The 14,971-nt window shown below is 49.3% G+C and overlaps 1 protein-coding gene across 2 annotated transcripts in view; it reads right to left on the bottom strand.

Annotated features, from left to right (window-relative positions):
- The window catches only part of AZIN2 (antizyme inhibitor 2), a 30,692-nt gene extending 16,228 nt beyond the window's left edge, over positions 1-14,464 (bottom strand). For both annotated transcript variants that reach the window (XM_044419414.1, XM_044419416.1), the window contains exons 1-7: positions 14,074-14,464; positions 13,299-13,417; positions 8,964-9,137; positions 7,509-7,682; positions 2,882-3,054; positions 785-919; positions 38-203 (exon numbers count right to left, since the gene is read on the bottom strand). In XM_044419414.1, the coding sequence (XP_044275349.1) occupies positions 38-203; positions 785-919; positions 2,882-3,054; positions 7,509-7,682; positions 8,964-9,062 (747 nt within the window). In that variant the 5' untranslated portion in view covers positions 9,063-9,137; positions 13,299-13,417; positions 14,074-14,464. The remainder of the gene's footprint in view (positions 1-37; positions 204-784; positions 920-2,881; positions 3,055-7,508; positions 7,683-8,963; positions 9,138-13,298; positions 13,418-14,073) is intronic.
- Between the last annotated feature and the right edge of the window lie 507 nt (positions 14,465-14,971).

Below are 14,971 nucleotides of genomic sequence, written 5' to 3'. Positions count from 1 at the left end.
CCCCCTCCCTGCTCAGACCAAACGGGAGGACTCGTACCTCTTCCAAGCGCCCTCTGGACTCCTCGGCACCAGGAAAAACACCTCCAATGTCCAGGAGGTGCATCTTGTAACCCAGCTCTGCACCCATTTCAAAGACCAGGCGAGCATCTGCTATGGACGGAGTGATGATCTGCAGGTCGGTACAGCTGCCGCCAGTGTGGAGGCTGGAAAGGAAGGGCAGCCGCATGCTCACGTCCTCTGCTCCTCCACCAACCTGCTTCCCGGGCTGCCACTGGTCCCTTGCGCACCTGCTGCTCCTAGAGGTGCCCGGGGGCCACGTGCTGCTGCACACGTGCCCCCACCCAACCACCCTCGCCCTGCAACGGTCCCTGGCATCTCTGCGTAGGGCTGGGAGGGAGCTGCGGCTGCCAGTCGGTGCTGGCTGCTTGGAACCAGGCAGAGCAAGTGGGCGGGGGCCAGTTCCCTGGGTTCTGCCGTGAAGGGGCGCAGCACCCAAGTGCCCCAGCCCCAGCCCCAGCGCCCCCACTGCAGCAACAGCTCTAATGCGAACTGCCTCAGCTCAGGGTGGGGACACAGCCTGTGCCAGGGGTGCCCCCAGGCATCCGATGGCCCAGTACCCACAGGCAGTTTTGCACACTCCCTGTGTGCCCGACGTCCTGCGCAAATGTTGGCATAGGCCCAGAGGGGCGGGGGCCCACTGGAGGGGCTTGGCGCCTCGAAGGCGGCACGCACCATGCCCCTTCCTCTCCTGCCACTGAGGAATGCGAGGAATGCCATGGCCCACCTGATGCCAACCACCTCAACGTTCATCTCCTTCGCTGTCTCGAGCAGGTGTCGGCAGGTTTTAAGGGTGGCACCAAACTTCATGCTCAGGCGGGAGGAAGACCTGGAGTCGTCGGCAGCCAGGCAGAGAATCATTCTGTGGAAAACGGAGGCAGGAGAGCAAACTCAGTCTGCTGCCAGGTGGTTTGCCATTCCTTTCACGCCAGCAGGGCAGCAGGCACTGTGCACAAGGTGGGCACACAGACATGCCATATTCTGTGACAAAACTTTAAAAGCAATGGAGGGATGGGGGCCCTCTTCCGGTCCTGCATCCAGGGTGAGTTAGAACAGGATTAGGGTTAGGATTATAGAACAGTTGAGTTAGAAGGGATCTATAGGGCCGTTGGTCCAGCCCCCTACCCAATGCAGGACCACAAGCTAAAGCATCCCTGCTAAATGGCTGCCAAGCTGCCTCTTGAATGCTGCCAGTGTGGGAGAGCCAGCCACCCAAGTGCCAGACTGCCTAAACAGGAAGTTTTTCCTGATGTTTAGCTCGGCTTCCTGCAGCTTAAACCTGTTATTCAGTGTCCTGCACTCTGGCATGAGTTACACAAACTGATAACATTTTCATCTCTTCTGTTCGCTTTATTTTTTTTTTCCTCCCACATTTTCAAGATCTAGACTGCCAATGCATTTCCATGATGCGGGCTACCTAAGCAGGCGGTCTTGTGAACAGCGCCACTGCAGACTGCAAGGAAAGGGGAATTGCATGGCTGAGTGCTCAGGCCTGTGTTTGGAAAAAAAAACCTCTTAGGGACTGTTGGGGTGTCTGCATTCCATAATTTAACTCTGGCGTCCCAGTAGAAGTAGCTGCATTTCCTTGCACCTTTGTAATGCTAACTGACACCCTTCAGGTGTCTGGGGGCATCAAGGCCCAGACCCTGGCTCTACTCGACGTGAGAAGAGCTCCAAGCATGGAGATCACTGGGTCCTCCAACCTCCCGGGAGACAATCTCAAACCAACGACCCCAAAAGAGGTGTCTGTAGGGGCAGAGTCCGAGCCGCGAGAGGTGCCTCTGTCCCTCCTTTCAGAAGTTGCAGCCCTACACCCTTCGCTGGAAGAAGATGACTCATCCAGGAACTGGCAGTAGCCATGCCTCCATCTGAAGCCCAGGAGCTGCAGGAGATGCCTCTGCCCTGCTGGAATGCACAACCTCCAAGCAGGTTCCTTCCAGGGAGGCGGTTTTTATTTGGACCTCATTCTGCCAAGTTCTGTAAGCCAGTCTGAGAGCACTGCCAGCATTTCTCATTCCCAGATCCAGCTGAATCCCAAATCTTTCTCCACAGGGAGCTCTCTGAGGATCCAGCTCTCAACCGCCTGACCTGCACCTGCCAGAATATTCCCATGGTTTCCTGCCTGGATGAGCATTGGGTAGACTGGCCTCTTTTTAAAAAAGGACAAACATGTTTATTTCATGGCTACTTCTTTAAAAAGCAGTTGGAAAGAGTTGGAGCCTGCTCTGGGGGTAAAGGTGGGAAAACTGAGTGGGTTCTTTCACAGGCACAAGGGACAGTTGGGTCCTGCTGGAAGCTCGAGCGACCATTTCCCCGCTGGGCTTCCCTGGAGGGACACAGGTTTGTTTCAGCAGGCGGTTTGGCCCCACTGCTCATATCACGGCACATCTAATTACCCCCCTAGCACAGCCTTCTCTAGCCTGTGCCCTCAGCCCAAGCCATTGTGCTAAGCATGCTAGGAACAGTAATCCAAGATGCCTGGAAGATCCCCGGTGAGGGAAGGTTGCCCCACCACATCAAGCTGAAGAGCTCTAGCCTGGCTTTCCCTGGATCAACCTGGTTGTTCTTCGCAGCCAACCAAGGGCCAGGAACTCTTCTGTCAACTACAAAGCTGACTCTCTCGGGATTCCAGTCAAGGGCTGGGTGCTCCGTGGACATCTCATCTAAGGTCCCACTATCCTTTTGCTTGCCGAGGCTCTTTTATTGATTGATTGATTGATTGATTGATTGAGGAAGCTTCTATGCCGCCCCATTCGCCAAAGCCTCTTCTCCTCATTGCACCAGCCCCGCCTCACAGATTCACCTGCAGGTGCTGCCAGCCTACCTGGCAGATGGGTGGCTCCGAGCTATCTTCCCAAGCTCCACTTCGTTGTCAAAAGTCATCAGCTGCAGCCCTTGGCGAGCCGCATATCTGATCAAGGAGATCTGCTTGCAGGGGCTGGTGCAGATGATCCTGTCCGACGGGACCCCAGTGCTCTTCACCAGTTCCACCTCTGCCTGAAGGATCAGCACAAACATCATTGGAACAACTCGGCTCTCTGAGCCAGGGAGGGGCTCCAGCCCGGAACCCTACAAAGTCACGCATTTCCTGCTTCCTGCACCACCACCACTGGGAAGATGGAGGTGGGAGGATGACTGCAGGCCTCCCGAGCCAGGATAAGAGCACCCAAGACGGTTCTGGGAATCCGTCAGATGATCCCGGGGGCCAAGCGGCAGGACTTGCTGCAACCCCACTGAACCCTTGCTGCTACCCGCGGCTGCAAGGCCTGATACCCTCCAAGGGTCACTGGGCAGGTTTGGTCCCCCTTCCTGTCTCTCCTGTGCTTATGGACCCTTTTTGTGCAGGTGGTTTCCCTGCGACTGGACAGAACCCCCATCCTGTCCAGGCCTGTTGTACCCAACCTTGGAAATGGCATCTCGATCTCTGGCTTGCTGGTTGGACTGCAGCCTCTCTGGCCAGAGACTCTCTTGCTCCAGCACTTAGGGTAGAGGCAATAGCTGGGTTCAGATGTCACAGTACGTTCTTTATCACACAGCATTGTGGTCATAACCAGAAGAAGGGCTAATAATGTTGTGGGAAGTGTAAAGTCTGTATCTTTTAAAATATGAGTGAAGGATTGTTCTTTCTTAAGAAGTGTAGAATCTGTATCTTTTAGAATGAATAAAGGCCTGTTCTCATTGTCTCATCCTCCCCACAAGATTTAAGAAACATTTTGGCATCAAGTAAGAATTTTCAAGGCCACTTCGGCCGGTTGACCTCTTAGAAGGTACTGCGCATGCTTAATAGGTTCATGAATAGTAACTGACACACCTCTCATAGATAATGGGCTCATTAGCGTGAACATGGGATGTATGAGCGGGAGGGGGAACATATTAAGGAGTAGTATGATGTAGGCAGATGGGGAAGATTGTGACTTCTTAGTAACCAGCCAATGGCGAAGCAGGGATAGTGTTGAGCATGGGGAAAGGAATGTATAAAATCTCTTGTAAACAGTAAAAGATTGCTCTTTGTTTCTCAGACTACTGAGGCATTGAGCCAGCCTTTGCAAATGCTTTTTGTATGGAATAAACTGCTTGTACCCACTCGAATCCTGTCTCAAGGGTTTTAAATCTCACAATGTCTAGGCTCAGTTTCTGCATTGCGCTCTGCATGGGGCTACCCTTGTGCCAGCTCTGAAAACTGCAACTGGTACAAAATATGGCAAGCAGGAACTTCCGGTATGGTGTCGGGACGAGGCGGCTGTGATGAACGGTGCTCCTGTTATCACGCCGGTACTTGTTCGGTAGTGAGCAGTGGGAGGCTCATCTAAGCCCTGCCGGGGCGAAGATAAGATTGTCTGTGCCTTCTTCTAGTTGGTGTGGAGCAGCAACTCCTCATCTACTGGGAGAATTTCGGACATTTCTCAACCAGACAATACAGGGGAGATTTATAGCTCCCTGCAAGTCCTTAGCAGCCGGAGAATAGCTTAGAAGATTAGATAAGAATTCATTGGATTTATTGGGTGAGCATTTTTATCTCCTCTTCGCAATACCACCTGTGGAAAAGTTGTATCTGTTGTTTGTGGGCAGAGTGGCCATTTTCAGCCATCTTTCTCTTTTTCTGGAACTCTTGCCAAAAGCAACTGGACATTTGCCAAAGTAATTAAGAAAGAATGCTCTTGCTGCCACCTGGTGGCTATTTGGATTATAGCAAGTACTTTTACTCTCTCCTATATTTTTTCCTCTGCTGTCTTGTAATCTTTGGTGAAAATTATTACCACTATGGAAGAGCTAAAGATGACACTCCTGGCAATACAGGAATCCTTAACAGTTTTGCAAATATCCCAAGAGGCAATGTTAATACAACAGAAAATCTTTTCAATTGAACAAAAAGAATGTTTTGACAAACTTGATATTTCTTTTAAGGCGGCTTTGGTAGATGTACAACCTAAAATTGAACAGAATATACAAAAAATACAACAAGCATATGAAAAAGCTGAAAACGTGGATAAAGAAACAAAATTAGCAAAGCCAATAAATAAGCTATCGGGATTCACTGTTATATTAGAGAGAGAGAATCCATTCTGGCTACCTAAAGAAGGAACATTTCTTACTGGGGAAAAAGGAGGAGGGATGGATCCTGAATTAACTATGTATTATTTTGAGGAAGAAGAAACAGTGAAGATTGATTTGCAGCAAGAAATACAGTCATTGGAAATGAATATTGATTTACAACAAATGCTACACCTACTGAAAACAAAGCAAGAAATAGTGAATATTGATTTGCAACAAGAAATACAGATATTGAAGAATACTGATCTACAACAAGCACTACAGCTACTGAAAACAAAGGAAGAGAGACGGGGCAGGGGTGTAAAGAAGAAATAAGAGAATTTCTCATTTTAAAAAGGAATGATTTAAATGGGTTGGCATGTTTCTATGTGGTATGGAAAGGCTAAGGTATATGATTCTTTTGTTCTTAAGTTACTATACTAGAAAATTATTAATGTTGGTGTAAGAAAAGCTGTACTAAGAAGGTTTTCTTTTTCTTTCTTTTTTTCACCCATGGAAGCTTCTCTGTATTTAAATGCATTGAATTCTGAAGGGATTGTAAGATATGATCTAAATTGAGCTAAGAAATATAAGAACAGGGAGTTGATCTTTTTCTTTGTTGGTGACACAAGAGGTAGGTACAATCGAGATATGTTAAAGATTGTAAGAGTGGGGCGTCTATAAGGAGTTAATAGCATTTGATTAAGTGATGTTTAAGTTAGATGAAACACTAGTAACTTAGTATTAAGAAAATGTGTATAAAATCTATTATACGTAGTAGTTGTTGCCAAATAGATTAGCTAATATGTTTCTAAAGATGTTAAATGGATGTTGTGTGTTTAAACATAAATTGGGTATTTTTATTATACAGAGTAGAGGAAGGGGTACAAATATTCCTAGTTTCTTAAACCGGAAATTTCTTTTTTCGTAGGTATTATATTGGAACATTAGTAAATAAGAAATGTATTTGATTTTACTTGTAATCTTTGTGGTGAGGAGTCTATCTGTTCAATACTGGAAAAATGAAGAATTATCCTTCAACAAAATGATTGAAATGGTTAGACTGAATCTACCAGTGATGCAGAAATGGATAGATTGACTTTATCACTGAAGGAGAAAGAAGATATCGACTTCTATCAAACTTGGGATTTTTTTTATTATTGGCTGGAGAAACGGGACTTGGCTTAGAGTTAAAGATGTTTTTAAGTTGTTATAAATGGATTTGAATTTGACTATAGAATGTTAAAAGATATGTAGTAGGGGGCTGACCCAGTACATCCAATGTATTTGATGATTGATGTTTCTAGTATTAGTTTTAAAAATTTTAATAAAAATCTTTAAAAAAAATATGGCAATTAGCTGGTCTCAGGAACATCATGGAGAGACCACAGATTCCCAATATTAAAGACTCTGCACTGGCTGCCAATATGTTTCTGGACAAAGTACAAGGTTTTGCTAATTACCTTTAAAGGCCTTCATGGCTTGGGTCCAAAATACCTTCAGGAGCACCTTTGCCCACACATTCCGCCTCTCCAGCTAAGATCCTCTGGGGATAATCTTCTGAAGTCTGCTTCTGTAAGATTAATGTCAACTACCCAGAGGACCTTCTCAGAGGTTGCCCCTAAACTGTGAAATGGTCTGCTGGGAGAGAGGCATCAGATATCCGATTGCCGCCTGCCTGCCTGCCTGCCTGCCTGCCTGCCTGCCTGCCTGCCTGCCTGCCTGCTTTTGTATACCATTCAGTCAGCCATAGGTTCTTTGAACAGTGAGAATTCAATACGCATCTCTCTGACAGGCCTTCCCAGATTAGTTTTATTAAGTATGCTAGCTTCAACAAATATGCTATTGTTGATTTTAATCTCTTGTAAACCACTGAGAGCCCGACAGAAGCAGAGCAGTGTATAAACATCAAAGAGAGAGAGAGAGAGAGAGAGAGAGAGAGAGAGAGAGAGAGAGAGAGAAGGCATTTTCTCCGTGAAGCTATGTGCACAGAATCCATGCCTGTGCAACTTATCCCAAGGTTCTTGCCACTGTCGGCCTGCGGGCGTTTGTATCTCTCAGAGCAGGCCTCCCAAGGCCAGGGCTCTCGCCAGTCCGGCAGGCAGCTTCTTTCCCTGCTCCCACCTCCTCTGCCACAGAGGAGAAAGCTAGAATCTCCAATCAGCACATGATCCGAGATAAGCGTTTTCCCCAACAGCCTGAAAAAGACTGAGCAATTTGAGTGACCCCCTACAATGGAATTGCATTTGCTGAGAAACAGGAGGCCACAACTGGAGGTGGGCACTCCTGCTTTTCTTTCCCTCTGTGGATGGATTCCTCCCTGCCAAGAGCACCCTTTCACCTGGTACACGGAAAGCGGCACCTCTCAGCCCCCGCTGGAGCTGCTTATATGCCGCACCTGCACTCTGCCATGTCCCTACCTTGTTAGTGCAGCCAAACCCGGCTCCCAGAGCTGCCAGCATCTGAACCACTCCCTTGCCATGGTTACACTTCAGGGCGTAGAAGGGCTTGATCCGGGGCAAGGCCTTGAGAAGGCGCAGGTGTTTCTTCACCACGGCCTCTAGATCTGCCACAAAAAAGGGCTTGCGGCTACCCTGGAGATGAGGAAGAACAGGTAGAAATTCTGTCTCGGGGGCAACACATCCAAACTCTTTATTAATGTAACCTTAAATCCGCTATTCAGATGTCTCTCAGTGCAATCCAAAAGCATTGTGCAGGTATTCCAACTCTACCTTCTTAAAGGATATTTTGCTGCAAGTGGAAAAACGGAAGACACAGCAGGAAAGCACAGGCGGCTTGCTAGTGGAAGAAGACCCAGCTCCCTGGGCCCTCAGGACAGGGTCTGTGCTTGAGGCTGGGCAATGCCACCACCAAAACTTGGGCTAGAAGCACAACAGGTCCCTCACCTTCTGCAGGACAGCTGCGGATTGCTTCTAGATGAGGCCTTCATCGTGCCATTGCCCTGCCTCATTCACAACATTTTACCAGCGGTCCAGCATCAGCATCCATCTGTGACTCCCTTGTGGTTTCTTATGCTTCTTCCATCTTTTTCCTTACCAGCAAATATCCATTGCAGAAACAAGATCTCCACTGGTAAGCACCAGTTGTCATCAAATCATTGCCCTCCTATATTTTCTCCGTACTACTGCTACCCTTTTTTCAGGCTGCAGAAACACCCCCCCCGCTATTATCAGTCTAACCAGTGCTTGTTGTGATGTGCCGTCAAGTCATCTCCGACTTATGGTGACCCTACGCGCAAAAGCCCTCCAAAATGTCCCATCCATGCTAGCCCTGCTCAGCGCTTCCAAATCCAAGGCTGAGGCTTCTGCTCTGGAATTTAGCCACTCCTCCTTGTCTTCTTCTGCCTTCAACTTCCCAAGGAGTTTTGCCTTCTCATGATGAGAATTTTAGCTACGTAATTTTTAAAAATTGTTCAGTTTGGGCCTCTTTGTCTATGATACATTCACATTAGTACTTAACAATAAAGGATTAAGACCTTTAAATAACTAATAATAAAGGCCTTTAAACCACACATTTGAAAAAATGTAATAGAACAAGCTTCCATTCTACTTTTGACAGTCAGAGCCTTTTTATCAGTGGGTTTATCGGAGGGGGAATATAAAATGTATTTAAGCTAGCACTTAAACTTTAAGAGCATCTCCTGCTTTACACGCGTGTAAACCTTCATTTTAAATACCGAGAAGAACAAAAGCATTAAAATGGCAAAGCCCTGTCGAAGTGCCCCTCCCCTACCTGCAGGGCTGCGCCATCCGGCCCACTAGTGTGAGGGCAACCCCATGGGGAGGGGGCGCAGGCCTCCACAGAACACTCTCCCCAGAGCACAGGGAGCCACGCAGCCACTCTCTGCCTCTTACCGGCTGGGCAGCATCGAGGAGGAGGTTTTCCAGGAGGTCCCTGGTGGTGAAGCCCTCCTCCACCATCATGATGTCCGATTCGTCCAAGCACCTGGCCATTGTTAGCACTGAAGGAGGACAGCACTTCGGAAAGCCTCTGTCAGCAGGGGGTGTCGTTTTTAAGTATGCAACGCGCTGTGGAGGGAAAGCAGCACAGCCCTCAGTCCAGGGGGAGATGCGTGGCAGCACTGCACCCCCTTCCCCGGGAGGCGGCTGAGGCCCCACCGGTGCGGCCACACCAGGGACAGGCTGGACCTGCACACGGCGGGCCTGTCCTGAGCGGAGCCGGCTGGTGCGGGGCTCAGACTAGATGGCCCGGGAGGCCCCTTCTGACTCGCTCTGCTTCTGTGGTTCCCTTTCCCATGTGTCCCAGGTTGCCCGCATCTCCTTCCTAGTGCCTTTCCTCTTCCTGAACACCAGCCTTTTGGAGCCCTACAATTACGTTGGTTAAACGTGATCATTTGCCATTCTCTCTAGGCCTCCAGATACTTCTCCCGCTGTGGGAGTCATTCTGGTGGTCCAGTGGAGCAGGAGGAAAGCACCAGGACCTTTTGAGGAGTGGGGCCATGATGTCATATGCTCCCACCCCCAAGTTTCCCCACTCCCTCTCAGTCTAGCAGCAATCATCACAGCAGCTGGGGAGGAGGAGCCCCCCAACAAAAATGCATCGTTGTAAAGTGAGCTGCCCAATGTGCGCGTGTTTAATATGGAGAGGGAGTGGGAGAGATGGTGTGATGGAGGGATCAGTGCCACTACCTGCCTTACCTGAATGCTCCCTGAGGGTGAGGCTGTGGGGCTGTCATGAGGAGGGCCGCCCCTCAGCATTTCATCAGCTCTCCACTGATGAAAACAAGGGCAAATATTTGCATTTCATGTGGGCTCACAACTCTGCAGGCTTACATCGCTTTGGCCCTCTGGTGTAAGCCAAAGAGCGGCTTGGGCTGGCTGTCTCAACATAAAACAGCCCTCCGTGTTCACCCACAGCGATGCCGCCTTTGCTTACCGCAGGCCCAGGCGCCACCTGTTCCAAGATTTGCCTGATGATTTCAAAAAGCCTGCGTGCTTATTCTTGTCATTATTTCTTCTTGTCAGTATTTCGCTTCACTTTGCTTCAGGTACATCAACGCATGTGGCTTTTTACAGAATCTAAGAGGTGGGAGTGTGTAATGGGAGAATTGTCGAGGTGAAGAGGGCTCCATGTGCTATCTGCAAGGACCCCTGCAGCTATCCTGCCTTTTCTTTCTTAACGGAAGTCCACAATAAGGTGGAAGAAAAAGTGGGGAAATAGTGGGATGAGGAGCGGAGGACCAGATTGTCTGGGCCTCAGTCAGATGCCATACATGAGGCAGGGCAGTGGTGCCACCAAAGCCTTGCTGGAAGCATGTCTGGGCACGCCAGCTAGTGGGCAGGACAAGGGGTTACAGCAAAGGCTTCCTAGAAATGGGAGCAGCAAAAGACGGAGTTGTGCTCCCGAGTGCATCTCCACTGACTGGTCAGCCGCTGTTCCGCCTCACGCCAGCCAGCGGGCCCAGTGTCCTCCGCGGCACAGGCAAAGTTATGGATCTGCTCCAGACAAGGATGCCTCCCGGTGCCAACCCACGCCCACCTCTCCCCCGTCTCTCTGCACTGGGCTGGGCCGGAAGGCTGCACCCACATACCTGGGAGCAAGGCCCGCTAGACCCAGCCAGACTTTTTGGTAAAGGTACCGGACCATGCGGTCAATATTGCAGGTCCAGTAAGAACCATGTACACTGACTTCAGCTCCTTGGAGGTTGGAAAAACAGCCAGTAACCAGAATATGGAGATACCCACACCCATGTAGGAGCTTTCAGGAAAGGATCAAGGCCATCAAGGAGGGTCACAGCCCAGGAGTGGCACATATGCCTTAAAGAAGGTCCTCAGTCCAATTCCCACACATCCTGCTCATCTCAGAGTCCTCCTGCCTGACCATTACATAGAAACATAGCGAGTCAGAAGGGGCCTCCCAGGCCATCTAGCTGACCCCCAGCTCCACACATGACACGCCTGCCATTTGCATGTCCAGCCTATCCTTGAACACCCTCACCCTCACCCTCATTCTGCTTTGCAAGACTGCCTGACCAGCCTCCTCTTCTGGACTCTTTAACATTCTCCCCCATTAATCAGCCCCTTCTAACCTGCAAGAAATGGCCCTTTCTGGGTCTCCTCCACATGCACCCCGACTATTCCTCTTTCCCAGGGACTTACCCCACCTCTGCCCCAACGGTTGCATTCAGGAGATGCTCTTGCAGTTCTTTAGCACTAGCTGTGAAGTGCCAACTAGAACAGGGGTGTGCAAACTTTTCAGCCCCAAGGGCTACACACAATGCTGGCTCAGGGGTGAGGAGGGGGGGCTACATATGTCTGTCCATCCCAGTGATCCTGAAGATCACTCTTTCCTTGCTGCTAGTACCCTCAATTCCCTCCTCTGATGACCCTGAGAGCAGTTGGTGGCTGCTGTTACCAGTGAGGAAAGAGCTGTGTGTGTTCAGACACTGAGGAAAGGAATTCTGAACTGATGTGTAGAGGATCAGGGCAATCTTGGGGGCTGCAGATAAGCCCCTGGGGGCCAAATGCGGCCTGCAAGCCAGGCCACACGCTGCCCACCCTCGCTCTAGAAGGGCAATGGGGAAGATTGTGTCTTGTCTTTTGTACACAAGCATGAACACGAAGGTGTTCTGTCTGCCCTTCCTCATGAGGCTCATTTTGAACAGCTGATGGTATGTTCTAGGATAATGCAATTGTTTTGGACTTTAGCACTCTAAAATCTAAAAACAAAATCATATCTAAATCTAAAAATTCTGGTGCTAAAATCATATCACCAGAATCAGGCTGCTGTTATGAAGCTGATTCTTTTTGACTACTTGAAAACAAAACGCCAGTGCATCGCTTCTCCTTGATGCCTACAAAGATGTTAAATGTATTTGTGCATTGCCTGTAAGATTAAACAATCTATTGCAGTTTCTTATATCAAAAGAAAAGGCTTGGGCTGTGTTTTTGGCATCCTTGTGGGACCAAATGCGAAAGGAATGCAATAGATGGCAGGCAGAGAAGAGTTTCTAGCATCATAATATATGTTGGTGGTGGAGCCAGGTGTTTTGGCAGGGACCTTGGCCCAAGATGTCTACTTGCCTTTTGAAATATTGGGTGGGACATGTTTGCATCCACTGGAGTGACTACAGTAAAAATGCACATCGCAAGTGGCCACCCCAGTGTACTTTTTCCAGAAAAGATCTGTAAACAAGAAAGTTAGATTCCCAACGTATTTTGACCAAGCAACTATCCAGAAAAAATAAAAAACTAACTGCATGGGCAGTTCTAACACTTGCTTTTCTTGTAGTGGCCACAGAACACTTGTGGTCAGAGAGAGCTGGCTGGCTGGCTGGCTGCTGGCTGGCCCTCCAGGTAGGCCACTAACTGCAAGGAGAGGCTGCTCTTCTCAGGAGGCGAGCTAGGGAAGCCTTTGCCTTAGAAAGGGAAATCCGTGCTGATGCTCACAGGTTCCAGTCTCCACAAAAGTTTGCACATCAGTCCACATGCAAAGTCAAGAAGCTGAAAAAAGGCGCTGCTGCACAGGAGGCAGCGGAATATGCCAGAAGAAGGTGTAAGTCCATCCTCTTGCTGAGAGAACGGGCAAGAGAATGGCAAGGAAGGAAGCCTCCCTGGCCCAGGCCGTTGCCAGATGCCACAGAGCCAAAATCTAATCCTCATAGCCAGAACTGATTCATCCACTCCCAGGCTGGCTTCACAATCACATGCAGGAATGCCCTATTCCCTGGTTACCCCCAAGCACTGAAAAAAAATCTGTCTGAGAAGGAGAGCACTAATCAGGTCAAAGGCATCTCAGAAGGTGCTTGTGCATGTATGCTTTTTGAAACACAAACCTCTGATCTCTCTCCTCCCTAGAAAACCACAAGGTCCCCAACCATCTTGGCTGTCCAGCTGCAGGGAGCTTTCCCGCCTTGTCTCCTGATGGATTTGAAAGCAAACATGCCTTGCACAATCTCTGAAGCCATCAGGTGGTACTTACAGTCAAGGTGGTTAAGGAGTCCTGGAGTTTTCATTGCCCTTTAAAGGTGCATGGATAAAATAGACTGTATGAAATTAGTATTTCAAAAGGTTTCAATCAGGTGTAAGTCACATTTTTGCATACATACCAACATCTCTCTCTCTCATATAAAAGAGAGGGAAAGGGGGTTTAAACACACCATGCCCTTCATACTGAGGAAGCATGCTCCCCTCCTCCATCCATTCAATTTCCACCAAATCAGGCCTCACCAGGTCCCGAAGCCTTCCTCCTTCCTGGATGGCTAGCTGTAATGCCAGGGGGGTTCTCCAGTGAACTCTGAGCTTTTGCAACACCCCGAGGCGCAGTTGCTGCTGGGGATCCGAGATCTCTGCAAGGGGAGGATATTTTGGGGAGGGAGAGATCGACTTGGTTACCGTGATGCTCAGGCAGACAGGCGTGGAAGTCCTCTCCTACCCATCCTTTCCCCCACCGCACATCTCCGCTTCACCACGCACCCCCCTCCCATGTCACTACCCAGTTTTCCCCTCTACCCACCTTAAAAAGCATTTAAACGGATTTTGCCCATGGGTCTCCCAAGAGTAAATATAGGCTTCGGCAGTGGCTCCTCCTCCTCCTCCCCCCACTCCAAAGCCTACACCATGCAAAGCAGCTAATCTTAGACACAGAAGGAATGCCGCTCACTTATATATAGGCAGCTCCCTCCCCCCTCCCTCCCTCTCCCATCTCTGCTCACAAGAGTCACCTTGGCAACCAAACATAGCCATCTGATTGGCTGAGGAAGATCAAACAAAGCTCAAACATTCCATCCTCCCTGCTCCCTCCCCTCCCTGCTTGCATCTTCTGTCCACAGGTGCAGCTCCAGGTTTCCAACCAAGACTGGGAGTCAAATTCCACAGTCTGGGAAGGGAAGGGACAGGGCAGCTGCAGGATGCTTGTGCATGGGAATATTGTTTTCCCAACAAACAGAATTGAACAACATTTGCACAAATGACTGTGTTGCATAATCCATCCACTGCTGCTCACCTACATGACAGGAATGATCCAAAGATCAAAAGGTTCGATGCAGCAGCCGCTGTGGGCAACTGGCCTTGTGTCAAGCCTGCTTCTTTTGGGGCTCTCATGAGCTGTATGTGCTTGCAAAAATGGCAATAGGTTCTTTTCTCCCCACCCCAAGCTTCAGCAACGAGGATTTGATGTCAATCATTTCCACACTGGACTGAAGAAGGCCCTGCTGCTGCTGACAAACCTGCAATTTGGGGCCAGCAAAACATGCCCACCCAGGCACTCGAGCATCACCGACTTCAGCAGCCCCTTGTGCTCACTAGAGAAATGTCTCCAGAATGTCAGGTTATGTGAGTCGCAAAGATGTGCCCGACCCATCACGCTCCCATGGACAACATTCCTCCAGGCTCTCCTATCCTCCACCATCCCCTGGAGTCCACCTAAGCGCACGCCAACTGCTTCAGTGACTCCATCTAGTCACCTCATTCCCTGCCGTCCCCTTCTTCTTTTGCCATCAATTGTTTCCAGCATTAGGCTCTTCTCCAGGGAGTCCTTCCTTCTCATTAGATGGCCAAAGTATTTGAGTTTCATCTTCACTATCTGGCCTTCTAGAGAGCAGTCAGGGTTGATCTCCTCTAGGACTGACTGGTTTGATCGCCTCACAGGAGTCTCTTCCAGCACCACAATTCAAAGGCCTCAATCCTTTTGTGCTCAGCCTTCCTTATGATCCAGCTTTCACAGCCATACATTGCAACTGCGCTCTCCAGAATGATAGATCTCCAAAAACAGTTACTCTTGGGGGGAACAGACTTGTCTTTATCCAGGAGCTGCCACCTGAGGATGCCTGTGTGGAAAAGGGCAGGCACTAAGGTCATGCCGGAAGCGGCAAAAAGGGAATTTCTGATCATCTAACCCCAGG

Source organism: Varanus komodoensis, unplaced genomic scaffold (assembly GCF_004798865.1).
Source record: "Varanus komodoensis strain SLA01 unplaced genomic scaffold, ASM479886v1 scaffold103, whole genome shotgun sequence".
Lineage (NCBI taxonomy): Eukaryota > Metazoa > Chordata > Lepidosauria > Squamata > Varanidae > Varanus > Varanus komodoensis.
The sequence above is the reverse complement of the archived record's forward strand: the minus strand, read 5'-3'. Positions and strand labels throughout refer to the sequence as shown.